This window comes from Rhinichthys klamathensis, unplaced genomic scaffold (genome assembly GCF_029890125.1).
Source record: "Rhinichthys klamathensis goyatoka isolate OS25496 unplaced genomic scaffold, OSU_Roscu_1.1 h1tg000174l_1, whole genome shotgun sequence".
In the NCBI taxonomy this organism is placed as follows: Eukaryota; Metazoa; Chordata; class Actinopteri; order Cypriniformes; family Leuciscidae; genus Rhinichthys; species Rhinichthys klamathensis.
In genome coordinates, this window is record NW_026606704.1 from 17501 (window position 1) to 36026 (window position 18526).

General features: G+C 34.9%; 2 protein-coding genes across 2 annotated transcripts in view; one reads left to right on the plus strand and one right to left on the minus strand.

The window, feature by feature from the left end:
• LOC130092317 (calcineurin subunit B type 1-like) overlaps window positions 1-8919 on the plus strand; it is a 20139-nt gene extending 11220 nt beyond the window's left edge. The window contains exons 3-5 of the mRNA XM_056260146.1: window positions 4749-4808; window positions 4886-5070; window positions 8298-8919. Coding sequence (XP_056116121.1) covers window positions 4749-4808; window positions 4886-5070; window positions 8298-8345 — 293 coding nt within the window. The 3' untranslated portion in view covers window positions 8346-8919. The remainder of the gene's footprint in view (window positions 1-4748; window positions 4809-4885; window positions 5071-8297) is intronic.
• A 1786-nt stretch (window positions 8920-10705) lies between these two features.
• Window positions 10706-18512, minus strand: pno1 (partner of NOB1 homolog). The gene is made up of 7 exons (XM_056260148.1): window positions 18214-18512; window positions 16926-17075; window positions 15804-15887; window positions 14031-14091; window positions 13842-13959; window positions 13493-13563; window positions 10706-11067 (listed from the first exon to the last, which is right to left on the minus strand). Exons 1-7 carry the CDS (start codon window positions 18412-18414, stop codon window positions 11000-11002), a joined length of 753 nt encoding a protein of 250 aa, XP_056116123.1. The 5' UTR covers window positions 18415-18512; the 3' UTR covers window positions 10706-10999.
• Between the last annotated feature and the right edge of the window lie 14 nt (window positions 18513-18526).

The window sequence follows — 18526 nt, forward strand, 5'->3', positions numbered from 1 at the left end:
TGAGAGATATAAAGTCAGAATTGCGAGATATAAAGTCAGAATAATTGCGTGATATAAAGTCAGAATAATTGCGAGATATAAAGTCAGAATAATTACGAGATATAAAGTCAGAATAATTGCGTGATATAAAGTCAGAATAATTGCGAGATATAAAGTCAGAATAATTGCGAGATATAAAGTCAGTATTGCGAGATATAAAGTCAGAATTGAGAGATATAAAGTCAGAATTGCGAGATATAAAGTGAGAATAATTGCGAGATATAAAGTCAGAATAATTGCGAGATATAAAGTCAGAATAATTGCGTGATATAAAGTCAGAATAATTGCGTGATATAAAGTCAGAATAATTGCGAGATATAAAGTCAGAATAATTGCGAGATATAAAGTCAGAATAATTGCGAGATATGAAGTCAGAATAATTGCGAGATATAAAGTCAGTATTGCGAGATATAAAGTCAGAATTGAGAGATATAAAGTCAGAATTGCGAGATATAAAGTCAGAATAATTGCGTGATATAAAGTCAGAATAATTGCGTGATATAAAGTCAGAATTGCGAGATATAAAGTCAGAATAATTGCGAGATATAAAGTCAGAATAATTGCGTGATATAAAGTCAGAATTGCGAGATATAAAGTCAGAATAATTGCGAGATATAAAGTCAGAATAATTGCGAGATATAAAGTCAGAATAATTACGAGATATAAAGTCAGAATAATTGCGTGATATAAAGTCAGAATAATTGCGAGATATAAAGTCAGAATAATTGCGAGATATAAAGTCAGAATAATTGCGAGATATAAAGTCAGAATAATTGCGTGATATAAAGTCAGAATAATTGCGAAATATAAAGTCAGAATAATTGCGTGATATAAAGTCAGAATAATTGCGAGATATAAAGTCAGAATAATTGCGTGATTTAAAGTCAGAATAATTGCGAGATATAAAGCCAGAATAATTGCGTAATATAAAGTCAGAATAATTGCGAGATATAAAGTCAGAATAATTGCGAGATATAAAGTGAGAATATTTGCGAGATATAAAGTGAGAATAATTGCGAGATATAAAGTGAGAATAATTGCGTGATATAAAGTCAGAATTGCGAGATATAAAGTCAGAATAATTGCGAGATATAAAGTGAGAATAATTGCGAGATATAAAGTGAGAATAATTGCGAGATATAAAGTGAGAATAATTGCGAGATATAAAGTGAGAATAATTGCGAGATATAAAGTGAGGAGAATTGCGAGATATAAAGTCAGAATAATTGCGTGATATAAAGTCAGAATAATTGCGAGATATAAAGTGAGGAGAATTGCGAGATATAAAGTGAGGAGAGTTTCATAATATAAAGTCAGTATTGCGAGATATAAAGTGAGAATAATTGCGAGATATAAAGTGAGGAGAATTGCGAGATATAAAGTCAGTATTGCGAGATATAAAGTCAGAATTGAGAGATATAAAGTCAGAATTGCGAGATATAAAGTCAGAATAATTGCGTGATATAAAGTCAGAATAATTGCGTGATATAAAGTCAGAATTGCGAGATATAAAGTGAGAATAATTGCGAGATATAAAGTGAGAATAATTGCGAGATATAAAGTCAGAATAATTGCGAGATATAAAGTGAGAATAATTGCGAGATATAAAGTCAGAATAATTGCGAGATATAAAGTCAGAATAATTACGAGATATAAAGTCAGAATAATTGCGTGATATAAAGTCAGAATAATTGCGAGATATAAAGTCAGAATAATTGCGTGATATAAAGTCAGAATAATTGCGAGATATAAAGTCAGAATAATTGCGAGATATAAAGTCAGAATAATTGCGAGATGTAAAGTCAGAATAATTGCGAGATATAAAGTCAGTATTGCGAGATATAAAGTCAGAATTGAGAGATATAAAGTCAGAATTGCGAGATATAAAGTCAGAATAATTGCGTGATATAAAGTCAGAATAATTGCGTGATATAAAGTCAGAATTGCGAGATATAAAGTCAGAATAATTGCGAGATATAAAGTCAGAATAATTGCGTGATATAAAGTCAGAATTGCGAGATATAAAGTCAGAATAATTGCGAGATATAAAGTCAGAATAATTGCGAGATATAAAGTCAGAATAATTACGAGATATAAAGTCAGAATAATTGCGTGATATAAAGTCAGAATAATTGCGAGATATAAAGTCAGAATAATTGCGAGATATAAAGTCAGAATAATTGCGAGATATAAAGTCAGAATAATTGCGTGATATAAAGTCAGAATAATTGCGAAATATAAAGTCAGAATAATTGCGTGATATAAAGTCAGAATAATTGCGAGATATAAAGTCAGAATAATTGCGTGATTTAAAGTCAGAATAATTGCGAGATATAAAGCCAGAATAATTGCGTAATATAAAGTCAGAATAATTGCGAGATATAAAGTCAGAATAATTGCGAGATATAAAGTGAGAATATTTGCGAGATATAAAGTGAGAATAATTGCGAGATATAAAGTGAGAATAATTGCGTGATATAAAGTCAGAATTGCGAGATATAAAGTCAGAATAATTGCGAGATATAAAGTGAGAATAATTGCGAGATATAAAGTGAGAATAATTGCGAGATATAAAGTGAGAATAATTGCGAGATATAAAGTGAGAATAATTGCGAGATATAAAGTGAGGAGAATTGCGAGATATAAAGTCAGAATAATTGCGTGATATAAAGTCAGAATAATTGCGAGATATAAAGTGAGGAGAATTGCGAGATATAAAGTGAGGAGAGTTTCATAATATAAAGTCAGTATTGCGAGATATAAAGTGAGAATAATTGCGAGATATAAAGTGAGGAGAATTGCGAGATATAAAGTCAGTATTGCGAGATATAAAGTCAGAATTGAGAGATATAAAGTCAGAATTGCGAGATATAAAGTCAGAATAATTGCGTGATATAAAGTCAGAATAATTGCATGATATAAAGTCAGAATTGCGAGATATAAAGTCAGAATAATTGCGAGATATAAAGTCAGAATAATTGCGTGATATAAAGTGAGGAGAATTGCGAGATATAAAGTCAGTATTGCGAGATATAAAGTGAGAATAATTGCGAGATATAAAGTGAGGAGAATTGCGAGATATAAAGTCAGTATTGCGAGATATAAAGTGAGAATAATTGCGAGATTTAAAGTGAGGAGAATTGCGAGATATAAAGTCAGTATTGTGAGATATAAAGTGAGAATAATTGCGAGATATAAAGTGAGGAGAATTGCGAGATATAAAGTCAGTATTGCGAGATATAAAGTCAGTATTGCGAGATATAAAGTCAGAATTGAGAGATATAAAGTCAGAATAATTGTGAGATATAAAGTGAGAATAATTGCGAGATATAAAGTCAGAATAATTGCGAGATATAAAGTCAGAATAATTGCGTGATATAAAGTCAGAATAATTGTGAGATATAAAGTCAGAATAATTGCGTGATATAAAGTCAGAATAATTGCGAGATATAAAGTCAGAATAATTGCGCGATAATTATTCTGTCCATAATTATCCATAAATAATAGGCCTTATTTTTTTTTGTGGCATTTATAATTTTTTATTTTGCGCTGAAATATAACAAGTTTAGTCAAATTAACGCATGATGCCATGTTATGATTTGAATGCATTGCATTTTGAATCTAAAAATGTGTCTTTTTTTCTGAGAATATTGCATGCAGAAATGTGTGTATGTCCTCAAACTGTGAAATACTTCAACAAATGAGCTTAAAGTAGCTCAGACCTGTTGCATCACAGGTTGAAAAGAAGCCCTTTGTGTCCTTTGCCAAGAACATTCACATTCTATCACATGCTATTCACATGCTGATCTAGAGCTGCACGATTCTGGATGAATTGAATTGTTTGGTTTCGAATATAGATCACGATTCTGAACAGACAACTAAACAAAATAGCATTTCATTTACTAGATTCTGACAAAATGTTAGTTGCTGCAGTCCATCTAAAAAACATTGACTGTCCTAAAGCTTTGTCCTCTGCTGTCTACTCTTCTGCTACACACACAAAAACACGTATAATATTATGAGTAGGCGAACTCTGATGCATTATCAGTGTGTTTGAACGAATCTCTTGAGTGAATGATTCAATGACTCACTCATAAAGACTTCACTTGTTTTATTACTGGATGAATCAGTGATTTTGAACGAATCTCTTGAATGAATGATTCAATGAGAAATAGATTTTCAACAGTCACCCGTCGCCACCTACTGGTGTAACGATGTAACTGATACAATCTTTATTTGAAGCGTCAAGTTACTTTCAAAAGGTGATTTACTCTGATGTCTAAAGTGATAAAAATAGTGTTTATATCCGAAGTATAAACTTTTATCCAAGTACTTCTGTGATAATACGAATGATTGTAAGATATTGTAATAATAATGATACTGTGATGTTGAAAAGACGGTTTCATATCTATTCATGACAAAGACACACATCTGAATGTTCCTGTGATCGACTTATCAAAGGTTTAATAGAGAGCCGAATCTCTGTCGTTTAGGAATAAGATCGTGTGTGTGTGTTTGAACCGAGATCACGATCTGTTAATTAATCGTGCAGCTCTACATTCTTAATTTGTATCAAATGATCTCTTTATCATCAGCCCAGAGCTCATCAGTCGCTTTTAATAAAACGTGCGTTCTTTATTATCACCATAACATTCCAGCAATAACAAGCGTTACAGGATTAATACTCACTGGTGTTGTTCGTTCTCTAGAGTTCATCGAGGGCGTCTCTCAGTTCAGTGTGAAGGGGGATAAGGAAATGAAGCTTCGCTGTGAGTATGAAAGCACTTCACATGTCTTCTGTACATCGTCACGTCGAGCAATCACTGACCCGTGCCGTTTCTTTCAGTCGCTTTCAGGATCTACGACATGGACAAGGACGGCTACATCTCCAACGGGGAGCTGTTCCAGGTGTTGAAGATGATGGTGGGCAACAACCTGAAGGACACGCAGCTGCAGCAGATCGTGGACAAGACCATCATCAACGCAGACAAGGACGGGGACGGGAGGATATCCTTCGAGGAGTTCTGCGCTGTGAGGAAACCTCATCTTAAACCATTACAACTTATGTATTTTGAACAATGTGTTTGTACAGGTGAAACTCGAAAAATTTGAATATCCTGCAAAAGTTCAGTAATTCAACTTAAAAGGTGAAACTAATATATTATATAGACTCATTACATGCAAAGTGAGATATTTCAAGCCTTTATTTGTTATAATTGTGATGATTATGGTTTACAGCTTATGAAAATCCCAAATTCAAAATTAGAATATTGTGAAAAGGTTATCATATCTGTAACCAATAATCATCACAATTATAACTTGAAATATCTCACTTTGCATGTAATGAGTATATATAATATATTAGTTTCACCTTTTAAGTTGAATTACTGAACTTTTGCACGATATTCTAATTTTTCGAGTTTCACCTGTATATATCTTTTTAATATTTTATTTGAACTTTTAAGTATAAACTCAAAATAGATTTGCATGTAAAAAAAAGTCTCGGAATTGCGAGAAATAATAGTTTATATCTCGTAGTTTTGGACTTTATAACTCACAATTGCAAGTTTATTTCTACGGAGCTCCAACATGACTTGGACAAAAAAATATATATATATATATGTATATTTTTCATTCTCTCATTTTAGTAAATCATGGCCATGTTGAACTAATTTGTTCGCTCATTTTGATGTAACTAAAACAATGGAATTAGTTATGACAATGTGGCCACAAGTAACGTAAAACGTATTAGTAAATCATAGATGAAGTAATTCATGGCCACAACATACATATTTTTGGTCCAAACGTTATGTATAAAATTCCCAATTACCCTTTTTTTATTCTGTGGTGAAAATGAGCTTCCATAATACTCAAACTTGCATCATTATGAAATTTTATTAACAATGTTTCTTTCAGTTTCTCATTTTGAATGTTATGTGGCCTTTGTCATTATTAATGTAAATACTCTTAAATTTGTTGTTTTTAAGGGCATTTATATGACAACGATGTACTAAAAACTGAAAACTTTTTCCGGTAACACTTTACTTGAAGCGGTGTGCATAAGACTGACATGACACACGTCATGAGTATGAAGGAGGGTTTATGCATGTTTATGACAACTGTCATTAAGTGTCATTCACTCAATTATGACATTTTTAATGCAAATATGACATTGTTTGAGATGTCTTTGTAATGACACCTTGACATAAACCAATACATCATAACCTGTCAGTGTCTTGGTAATGACAACTTGACATTACTAAGTCATAAATATGTCATAAACATGACATAGCAGATTAATTATCTAACTTAAGAAAGCACTTAGCTTTATGGGTTAACATTACATTAAACTGTCAGGTGGTTGGTTTTGACATTGGCTGTCATGAGGCCATTATAACATTTTAATGACAAATTCAATTTGTACCACTGTAGTTGAGGTCACGAAAAATATTCATGACACAGTTATAATGGCCTTATGACAGCCAATGTCAAAACCAACCACATGACAGTTTAATGTAACGTTAACCCATAAAGCTAAGTGGTTTCTTAAGTTTGATAATGAATCTGCTACAGACAACAACGTCCCCGTTTAACACAGATCCGCAAAACTGACTAACATCCCTGTATTCTGCTGTCAGGCCAGTGGATGGCGATGTTACATTGTAAAAACGTCACTGTTTTCAGGAAATCACGTTTTGTAGTTTTCACAAAGACAATAATAGTATAGTCTTCAAAGAAACGTGCACTTTGAATCCCGTTTTCCAAAGTTTGCATGTTGTCGTGTAAACGAGCGGCCAAAACGCATAAAACGGCCCCAAAATTGGCTGATACTTGCATGTTTCATAAGCCTGAGGAAGGTCAGCTGATCATACTGTGGGACACAAATGTTTTTGAGTTGATGTTGAACTTTTATCCGACGCACCTACGAATGATTAAAGTGCACGAGGCTCTAAATTTTCTATAAAATAAGTATAAAAATTAGGGATGCATGATATATCGGTCGCCATATCGGTATCGGCCGATATATGTTCATTTTTAATGCTATCGTTATCGGCCTGATAAGAAAATTTGGCCGATATATTAAAGCCGATGTATTATTTCCTTCAGCTGAGACACTTCAGAGGCGAACTGTTCATCATGATGGATTTTAATTGCTTGAAATACGATTGGAATCACACTATGAAGGAAAATAATGTTTAGTGGGTAACACTTTACTTGAAGGGGTGTACATAAGACTGACATGACACCTTCATAACCATGACATGACATATGTCATGAATATGAAGGAGGGTTTATGCATGTTTATGACAACTGTCATTAAGTGTCTTTTGCTTAATAATGACATTTTGAATGCAAATATGACATTGTTTAAGATGTCTTTGTTATGACAGCTTGACATAAACCATAACATCATAACCTGTCAGTGTCTTTGTCATGACAACTTGACATTAAATTAAGTTAAACTGTCATGTGGTTGGTTTTGACATTGGCTGTCATGAGGCCATTATAACTGTGTCATGAATATTTTTCGTGACCTCAACTACAGTGGTACACATTGAATTTGTCATTAAACAGTTATAATGGCTTCATGACAGCCAATGTCAACACCAACCACCTGACAGTTTAATGTAATGTTAACCCATAAAGCTCAGTGGTTTCTTAAGTTTGATAATTAATCTGCTATGTCATGTTTTTGACAGGTTGTGTTGTCAAGTAATGTCAAGTTGTCATGACAAAGACACTGACAGGTTATGATGTATTGGTTTATGTCAAGGTGTCATAACAAACACATCTCAAACAATGTCATATTTGCATTAAAAATGTCATAATTGAGCAAATGACGGTTAATGACAGTTGTCACAAACATGCATAAAACTTCCTTCATATTCATAACATGTGTCATGCTTATGAAGGTGTCATGTTAGTCTTATGCACACCCCTTCAAGTAAAGTGTTACCGTTTAGTGCAACATGTGTCATAAAGTTTTAATGAGAACATCATTATAATTGTGTGTGGGACTTGTCTTTTAATTGTTTTTGTTATAATTATTAAAAAAAAAACGTTGGATGTTAGATTTATCTGCCGATATATCGGTTATCGGCTTTCAAATATAAAGAATTATCGGTTATGGACCAAAAATTTTCATATCGGCGCATCCCTAATAAAAATATGATATTTCAGCAGAAGGTATAGTCGTTCTGAATAAGTGTTTAGAATGGTGTCCATCTCCTCACGAATGACCCGGTGTCCCGCTGCAGGTCGTGGGAGGTCTCGATATACACAAGAAGATGGTCGTGGATGTGTGAGCGAGTCCGTCTCTCTCCACCAGACCCGCTTTCCTCTCATCTCTGACGATCTGCTCAAGATATCCAGCAAATGCTCTCTGTGTATTTCAATGGAAGTATTTAAGCCACTTTTGTCAAATAGAAGCCTTGTCAAGCCAACGTGTGAGTGTTATTGACCTCCGATCTGCTCAATAACCTGCTGTAGCACTTTATGGGCTCATGGACACTGAAAGAGCATGTCAGGTAAAGGGGAAAGAGCATTGGCTTGTCCATATTTATTTAGGGGTTTTTTGTTTTGTTGAAATGCTTCTTTTTTAATATTTATTTTGTTTCATCTTTTTTTTTTTTTTTTTAAATTAAGTATAATATAAATAAGTATATGTAGGGTATGACGTGCCAAGCAGAACAAACAAGCTTGTTCCATTGCATGACGTAAAGATGCAATGTTTGCTTTTTTTCCTGTTACGCTTTGTGATATAATCTATTTCTATCATTCTAGCATTTTGGATTTTAGCATCTAACCATGTTTAATACCTGTTTTTGTATTAATCGTGATATAATGTTTATGTATAAATGTTTATATTGTTGGAAAGTGCATCTTCATCATGTCTGATTCGTTGAGACAGTCCAACAGAAACAAAATACGATTTGGTTCATGTGAAAGTGTAACGACGTCTGTCCACATGAGAATCCCAGCATACGGTGGTCACAAGTAGTATTTGGACGCTAGATTCACAATAACAATGAATGTCACAGCAATAGAAAACTCAATGTCAAAGCAAGATTCATCTGCAAGATCTTTCCTCAGCATTAGCTTCAGTTTTCTGCGACGTCACATTAAATAGGCAAACTCAGAAACCTTGTTTTTAGCGACACCGGTGGCCGTTGAGTGAACTGCAGCCAGAAACGCATGGCTAACGAGACTGAACATGATTCAAAGGTCTTTTGCTTAGAAGTAAAACGTTGTAGTAAATACCTTTGCAACGATAAACCGCTAATGAACACCCTGAAGTAGATTAATATATAAATATGTGCTGGTTTTTCCTCTCAATAACAAATCAAACACAGTTAAAATGACGCAAATAGAAAGCATCAGTTCAGAAAGCATCTGATCCTAGAGATGTGGAAGTGTTTACAGCAGCTCTGAGACTCGCCGGCATCATGTCCACACATGACCTCATGATATTTGGATTATAAAGTCTATTTGACATTGACATTACAGTACAGAAGCTCTTTTGGCATTCATCTAATGTCATTGAACGCGTGTAAACGTCACATCCTTTTGATTTCTCCGGCTAAAACGACAGTCCTCGCATACAAATCTACAGGCTTTCGTTGGAAGTCAGGGAAGGTCTCGCTTTTTTAGGTTTCGTTACAAGCTGTTCACACATGGGCAATAAAAAAGCGATTAATAGATGAAAATTCTGGTAACACTTTACAATAAGTACTAAGAATGAACTGCACTTATTATCTTTGTTAATGTTAATTTCAATATTTACTAATACATTATTAAAATCAAAAGTTGTATTAGTTAACTGTGAACAGCTGTATTTTTATTAAATAAAATAACGAACGTATTGCTCATTGTTAGCTCATGTTGGTTAATACATTATCTAATGAACCTTATTGTAAAGTGTCACCAATAATCGGATATAGTTCTGCTAACCAAAGCTAGCACATTGAATCTAACAAACCTACATTTGCTCGTCGGTTTTGCTTGAATAAAAACAGGCTCTCTTGCAATGACGCTTGCGTTGATATTTCATATAATGTGGCTGAAGTGTCCAACTCTTTCTGGGACTGCGGTGTATCTGATAATCTATAAACACACGGATGATTTTCATGTCCATCTTTTGTAAACTCGCATGTAAATGCAGCAGGAATACCCTCGTGCTTCGGTAAACGTGTGTATTACACAGTACATGAGCTTTAAAGCATCTTACGATTGGTGTAGTCAAGTATATTTCCAACAAGACTGTGGCTTAAAGTTATACATGAATTGACTCTGAATGTTTACATGCATGACGGGAGCAGCTTCACCAAACTCATCTCTGGTTTACTCGGATCTCGACATATCAACCAATCTCTGACAGTAATGCTCACTTCTGCTGTGTTATCCAGGTCCTTTCTGCATGTTTTTCAGTTTAACCTGTTCCAGCCGTTTACACGTCAGCTGTGAAAGTTCTCTCGATGTCAGAAGAACCACGAACACATTACAGATGTTGCCAAATTAGACACAAACTTTTCATCCGGTCATGTTCGGCTCATCATTTGCCCTTTGTCTTGTAAATACACATCTTTATGCTTTAAGAAAATAATTTTCCTGCAACTTTTGCTGAATGAAATGGGTATCTCGTACACATAAAGGCACAGTACACACGTCAGTTATGGGATGTCTATTCTGCATGCTGCATCAAATTAACTTCTGTGGGATATATGGACTACTTGATGATACTATATGAAACAATAAACATTTAAAACTTGACTACTGAATGGATCCACACGCGTTTTCATTCATGATGTGTTTATTCTCTTAAGGATCAGTGATGATGCATTGATGAGGAGTCGGTCCATTGGTGTTCGAGATCGTTCATCGTCTGCTTCGGGGATATTGTGAGAGATATATAGATATATCTGCAGTGTTTCTGGATCAGTTCATGATGTGAGAAAGGGTTTTAAAACCTCTCCGCTGAGCGACTCGCCACGGCACGGATGTTGCTGTACACCTTCGATGGTGGACTCCCTGTAAAGGTTAAATGGCATCAGAATTATTTCCTGTTTTTTTAGATGCAGAAATTAAAGTGCTCCCATGATGCTTATTTTATATGATCTACAATATGGCCAGGGTTTGAAATGGACTTGTTCACCCACCGGCCAATTTGGCTACACAATTTTTAAGTTACCGCCGATTCAGAACTTCTACTAGCCAAAACTAAAAAAAAGATAAATGACCCAGATCAACTACATCACATACAGATTATGAAAACCCCAAATTCAAAATGAGAATATTGTGAAAAGGTTTTCATAAGCTGTAAGCCATAATCATCAAAATTATAACAAAGGCTTGAAATATCTCACTTTGCATGTAATGAGTCCAGTGGTGGACGAAGTACACATACCATGTACTTGAGTAAAAGTAAAGATACTCAAGGTAAAATACTACTCAAGTAAAAGTAGAAGTGCTGCCTTTAAACATTCACTTGAGTAAAAGTACAAAAGTATTTGCCTTCAAATGTACTTAAGTATCCAAGTACTTTGATTTTTTTATGGCTATAATGTCCTATTATAATTTGTCACAAGACTCTTGCTTAACTCAGTCTAAGTGAAGACTAATGTCACTCTTGGCACACCAATCTATTAATAAAATGACATTAGTAAGTCTGATAGATATATATACTGTATGTATATATATTTGAATTTAATAAATTTTTTGTGTGTTTAATTTTGGAGGGAAGGGGATTGTTCCCATAAGGTATAAAACATTTACAGTATTTACTGTATATATTTTTCTCCAGCACCTGTGGTCATTATTATTAACATCTTAATGTTATGATACATTCACATAAACCTGCACAACGCCATTAAATATAAATATATATATATATATATATATATATATACACACACACACCCACATATTCACACACATGAGTGCGCGCACACACACATATACATATATATATTCTATGTTATGGGAGCCAATTTCCCTCCGAAATTAAACACAAAAACGTATTAATGCAGTGTTTCTGCTAGGCTAACGTTACTCCCCAGAAAAAAAAGCTATTACATGCAAGTAATTTTAGTGGCAACGTAAGCAATGTACATTATGCGTCAATACTTACCGATAATTGCTGCAATAATAGCTGCTGCTCTCTGTCCCGCTTAAAATCATCAACGAGATTTGTTCGGAACTATTGAGAGCTACACGAATAACGTGACCGCGCGGCGGCGAGATCACTGTCACAACCATCTATGTTCGCAACTCTCATTTAACGGCTCTGGTTCGCGCTTAGTAGATACCGCCAAGGCAAGTTCAAAACAAAAGCGCACGCTGTACTGTGATTGGTGGCTCGTTCGACCAGTTACGTTTTTATCCACTCATAAATAAAAAGGAACGACTGATTTTGAAAATGTAGTAGAGTAAAAAGTAAGATATTTGACTTTGAAATGTAGTGGAGTTAAAGTAAAAGTCTCCCAAAATTTAAATACTTGAGTAAAGTACAGATACGCAAAAAAGCTACTTAAGTACAGTAACGAATTACATTTACTTCGTTACTGTCCACCACTGAATGAGTCTATATAATATATTAGTTTCACCTTTTAAGTTGAATTACTGAAATAAATGTGTGTGTTCAAGTAAGCCAGAAATGAGCAGATTCTGCGCAATACGCTGTATTTAATATATCATGATGACTCATGAGTATGTGCGCTAAATCTGCACAGGTTTGGATTATATATAATAAGTAACGCCAAACCGGCTCATGATTTGACAGCGTTACTCGCCATGGTTGATTATTACCCACATTTAGCAGGAGTAAATTTCAAACCCTGTATTTGACATTGTCTAAAAAAGTTTCAAAGATAAGTGCAGAAAAATGGAGTTATTCTCTTAAAACAAAGAAGTGATTCTGAACTGAAGCGAGTCGTCAGTAATTCAGTCTCACTTCCAGATGAACCTGTGTAGGTTTGTAACTAATTTGCATAATGCCAGCCTGTGGTGTTGATAGGCTGATCAGCGTCTCTTAGCTCCGCCCTCAATCACTGTAGTGTATCTGAGACTGGGAGAGTTGGGTTCGTGTTGTTCGTGTCGAGAAGACGCTGTTTTCTGCTCACAAAGCAAATCCACTTTGATGAGATTGATACGGTGAAACCCTCGCCATCGTTACTGTTCGTATCACTGTGATCAAGAGCTGAGATTCACATATGATAATGAGCGTTTGCTTTCTGACCAATCACAGCAGAGCAGCTCTCAGAGAGGCGGGGCTTAGAGAGACTGAATCTTTATCGGAGCGTTTCAGACACTGAGAGAAAGAGCTGACGCTGCAGTGGAGATTATGAGTTAAATAAAGTGTTTTTGACCTTAGATGCGTTTAAACCTGTTGTAGGAGACATTAGGGACCTTTAAAATGGCACAATAGAGGCACTTTAAGCGTTACATTTTCACTCACCGAGAATAAGGTTGCATATCGCTGTCCGTGCCATTTTAATATTCTGGAAAGATCCCAATATATGAACCTTCCTGTAAAGAAAAAAAAAAATCAACTATACTAAATATATATGTATATTGAGTATATATATATTTTTATATATATATATTTTGTTTCAATTAATTAATTTATAAATATATATATTATAAACATTTTTAATTAATTGAAATAAATTACATATACAAAAGAATATATATAAATCCCCAGCCCAAAACAAACACTAAGACATTCTAGAATTCCTGTTAAAATCCATGAAATTGACCGAGAGAGATTAAAACACCCCAGTAGTGTCACACTCCTGTGCACTCACGTGTCTGCGAGCACAATCCGGGTTTTCGTCACGTTCTCGATGGTAAACTTGGTTTTTCCTCCTTTCCCTGCTATCCTGCCGATGGCTCTGGATAAATGATCTCCTTTCAGAGGTTTAACTGCAGAAACACACACAGTTCAGCGAGAGAACCACATCACGCTTATAAAACAGCTCCGGCTGATGACTCACCATCTGTGACATCAAACGTTTCCAAAAACAGCTCATCTAGTCTGATCAGAGCGAGCGCGTCCTGCGGAGTTACACACAATATCATGTTATATCATCCCTGCACGGCCGGGAATAACACCTTTTACTAATAACAGCATAAACTACTGACAGCACGGACTGAGTGACACCTCAATTAACTAGATTTAAAACACTTTTCAGCTTTTTTGACAAGTTTGTTGTCAATCAGATACAAAAAAACACTTATTTAGCAAAACCATTAAATTTATCTAAAGTTGCTGTAAAAGTAAAGTTGATCACAGGAATAAATTACATCGTACAATATATTCACATAGAAAACAACCGTTTTAAACTGCAACATTCACAATATTACTGTTTTTACAGTATTTTTAACCAAATAAATGCAGAAGTGTAGTTAGGGTTACGCAGAAGAGTAATCGCACTGAAATGTCCTAAACCGGGTGTGTTTTACCAAACAAAGGAATCATCATCTAAACCTAACCACTGCTGGCAAGTTAGTTCAAAATATTTAAAGTAAGAAATAAAGCTTTTAAAACTTTTATATATCAAAAAAAGCCACAGAAACACCTGTAACATTTTGAGTGATGACAAACAAATCGGTGATAATTTATTCATTAAAGAGACAGTTTGAACTGAACCACCATTGTGCATCTCAGAGTTATTAAACAAATCTCTGTCTTAATATCCATATCCAATGACTGGGTCATCTGGAAACATATTGGCATAAATGTTAACGTTTTTTATTATTAAAATTAGTGCTGGGCAACGATTAATCACGATCCAAAATAAAAGTTTGTGTTTACAAAATACATGTGTGTACTGTGTATAATTATTATATATATATATATATATATATATATGTAAGAACCATGTGTTATTTATATATAATATAAATGATGAATAAATATATATACAGTATATACATACAAATATTTCTTAAATATATACATGCATGTGATATGTGTGTATTTATATATACAAAATAATGATACACAGTACCATAGGCGGAAATCGCGGGGGGGTCGGAGGGGTCAGGACCCCCCCTATCTGAGGGTTGACCCCCCTAAAATATCATTAAAATATGTGTGTTGTAAATAAAATAATGATATATTCTTAAAATAATTGTTTAAGAAATAAAATAATACGAATGCAAACGGGGCAACAACAAAAAAAACGTTTTAAACATTTTGAGTCCCCCCTCCCTTGCCTCACAGTGCTTTGGTCCACTGCCTCCGCCCCTTTTACCTCACAAAAGGTCAAACGCACGCTCTCTCAGTTTAACTTCGATCAATAGGGTGCCAGATTTCTATAGAGCCTTCCAGGCGAAAACCCGGCAAAAAATTCTTCAAAACCATACATTTTTTGTAAATAAGTTGTTTAAACAAAACAACTTATTTACAAAAAAATTCTGGTTTTGAAAAAAAAATTTTGGTCAATTTAGTCAGCTTTTTCATTAAACCAGAAAGAAACTTTGAGAAGAAGGATAATGGAACGGTCTCCATGCTACACTAATAATAGTAGTAAGGCTTTCCTCGGTGTACACGTATCCTTGCAAGTACAATTTTGCCTGTATTATTGGTGTCCCCTTCAAAAATTGCTCTTGAGAATTGTTATGTTTATTGTCCCCCCCAACATTGTGATGAAATTTTCGCCCCTGCACAGTACACACATTCACTATGTAAACACAAACGTTTGTGTTGGATGTGATTAAGCGTTGCACTGCCCTAATGAACGAGTCCCGGAGCGCTCGCTCACCTCCACCTGAAAGCCCAGGACGAACGCCTTGACGAAGTCTGCAGCTCTGGTCAGAGAACTGATGTCTTGAGTTTCTTTACACGTCTGGAAAACAAGAGCACTGGGTGTTTTACTGCGGATCTGACAGCAAATGTGTTTATTTTCCAAGCATTCTTCGGTTTTTAGGGATAGCTCGGCCTAAAATGAAAAACAAGTCATAATTTACTCACCCTGGTGTTGTCGCCCTTCTTTCTTTTGCGCACCACAAAACGAGAATAATTTAAAAAAAAACGTCCTGCACACAGTGAATTGACGACGCGTGTAACATCGGACCATCCGGAGATGCTTCTGCAGCTTTTTTTAACCCTCTGATGCTTTTTGCGTGTCGGACAAAAATTACAGATTTTTTTGTTTCAATGAAATGATTGTACTATATTTTAGTTCAATTATGTTTTTTATGAAATATTTTGTATTTTTAGGGGATTTTATGGTACTAAGATATATTTACGCTGTATTTATAATCCATTTATTTACTTTTTGAACATAGAAAATAAAATTTCCAACTTAAAGTGAGGTAAATCTGGAATGCTTTAAAGCCCAGACTGAAGTTTGATCTCTTTTCAAAGACGACACTTGCTAGATTATTGCTGAAGGGAAAAAAGTTAAGTCAACTTAACAATAAACATAAAATTCAGTAACTTTTTTATGTAAAAAGCACAAAAATACTATTTTCAATTTTCAAAAACACATCCAAAACGGCAAGAAAATCAAATCCATAAACAAACAAGAAATTCGTCTCCCATTCATTTCCAATGCGCTCATTTATGGCCGCGAGGAGCACAAGTGACACTATTTCAGGACATTAACCTGTTCCAATCATGCGCATTATTATTATTTGTGTTCACACAGCAAGTGCCAAAACCTTACAAGTTTCGTACCATTCCAATTAAGCAAAAAAAAAAAACTAAACGTACATTTTTTTTATTATTATTCTCATTTTGTGGTCCAAAGAAGATAGAAGGGCGACAACACCAGGGTGAGCAAATAATGACTTAATTTTCATTTTAAAGTGAACTAAACCATTAAGGTGCCGATTCTCAGTTAAAACATAACTGATAGCTAATGCTAATGGTCATCACTCACTTTGATCTCGACGTGTCTTGTCCTGAGATTGAACCGCACTTGAAGCAGCAGGTTCTCCACGATGGGTGTGTATATCTTCATCCAGTTCTCTTTGAGAGGTGTGTATCGGTGAGCGGGAACAGACACTTTACGCATCTCATCCACACCTCCCTGAAACACACAACGCGCTTCAGATTGAGAAGCAGACCGAACCACATTTCTTACACATAATAAATCAGAACCAAGTCAGTCTAAACTGTCATATTTATGAGATGAAAAGTCTCATAAAATTATGACAGAGACACAGTCAAATTTAAAGTTTTAGTTCACCCAAAAAATGTTTTATTCTCATGTCGTTCCAAACCTGTTTGACCTTTATTCATCTTCAAAACACAAATTAGGATCTTTTTGAGGAAATCTGAGAGATTGTTGTCCCTCCATTGACAGTCAACGCAACTACCGGTTTGATGCTACAAAAAGTTCAGTAAGGTCTGTTCTCTTTGTTTATGTCCGCTGATCAATGTTTATATGCGAGTAAAAGCCTGAATTTAACCTGTTCATCATATAAAGTGATCAAATCTATTCAGAAAATGTGGACTAAACCATTCAATTCATATGGATTAGTTTTACGACATCTTTATGAACTTATTGAAGCGTCAAAGATGTAATTGTGGAGCTGTCAGAAAGCTCTCAGATTTCATTAAAATATCTTCATTTGTGTTTGGAACGACATGAGGGCGAGTAAATTATGACAGAAGTGTCATTTTTGGGTGAACTAAGTTATCCCTTTAATTATGAATATCATAATTTCGACTTTTCAGCTCATAAATATATGAGTCACAATTTCTGTCTTAATTATGATTTACAAAACTATCCCTTTAAAAAAGATACATAGATACATGAATTAACTTTTTGAGGCGATCAATTGAGTGTACAGAACTGGCTCGGATTACATTAACAAATAGATCTTCATTTGTGTTCCGAAAATTAATGAAAGTCTTACTGGTTTGGAAATTATGACAGCTGAAATTGTGGCATTAATTAATAAATTTAGACATATATCAGAAAGTCATAATTTTGCCCTTTTATCTCATAATTGTGACTTTGAATGTGTTCTATAGGAATGTGAGGAGAGTGGGCAAAATGAATCAGTTATTGGGTCGAGAACCGCTTAGACCGATTCAATCGTTCGGAACCCGTTCGATCACTAAAAAGATCCGACTCAAAAGATTCGTTCGTTCACTGGTCAAATATAGATACATCGTGGAATCAAGAAGACGGTGTTTACAGTGCTGGACACGGTCCATACCTTGAGCTGGTCTCCAGATAAGGCCGGGAACTGCGGTCTCTTGGCCGCCACTGAATCCTCCTCCTGCATGTTCACTTCAGACGAGGCTCGCTTGCGTTTATGACTCTTCTTCGACTTCACTTTCTGAAACGCGTCTGTGTTTCCATCGCAGTCCATAACAGTAGAAGTCACCTCCGCTGTCGTGTCACTTACAGACTCCATCGTCAAACGAGGTTTTAAAAACGCACTTCAACAAAGATGTTTACCACGAACATGTGGCGGCGTTTGCCATGTTACACTCAAAGGACCTCATTGCTGCCCGAGCAGTGCCAAA

Bases quoted from the DNA above. Each gene is read 5' to 3' on its own strand.
- pno1 (XM_056260148.1), bottom strand. From the start codon at position 18,414: ATGGAGTCTGTAAGTGACACGACAGCGGAGGTGACTTCTACTGTTATG. The intron at 14,092-15,803 runs GTGAGCGAGCGC...GTAACTCCGCAG, and splicing joins TCCTGGGCTTTCAGGTGGAG to GACGCGCTCGCTCTGATCAG. The intron at 13,960-14,030 runs GTGAGTCATCAG...GTGTTTCTGCAG, and splicing joins AACGTTTGATGTCACAGATG to TTAAACCTCTGAAAGGAGAT.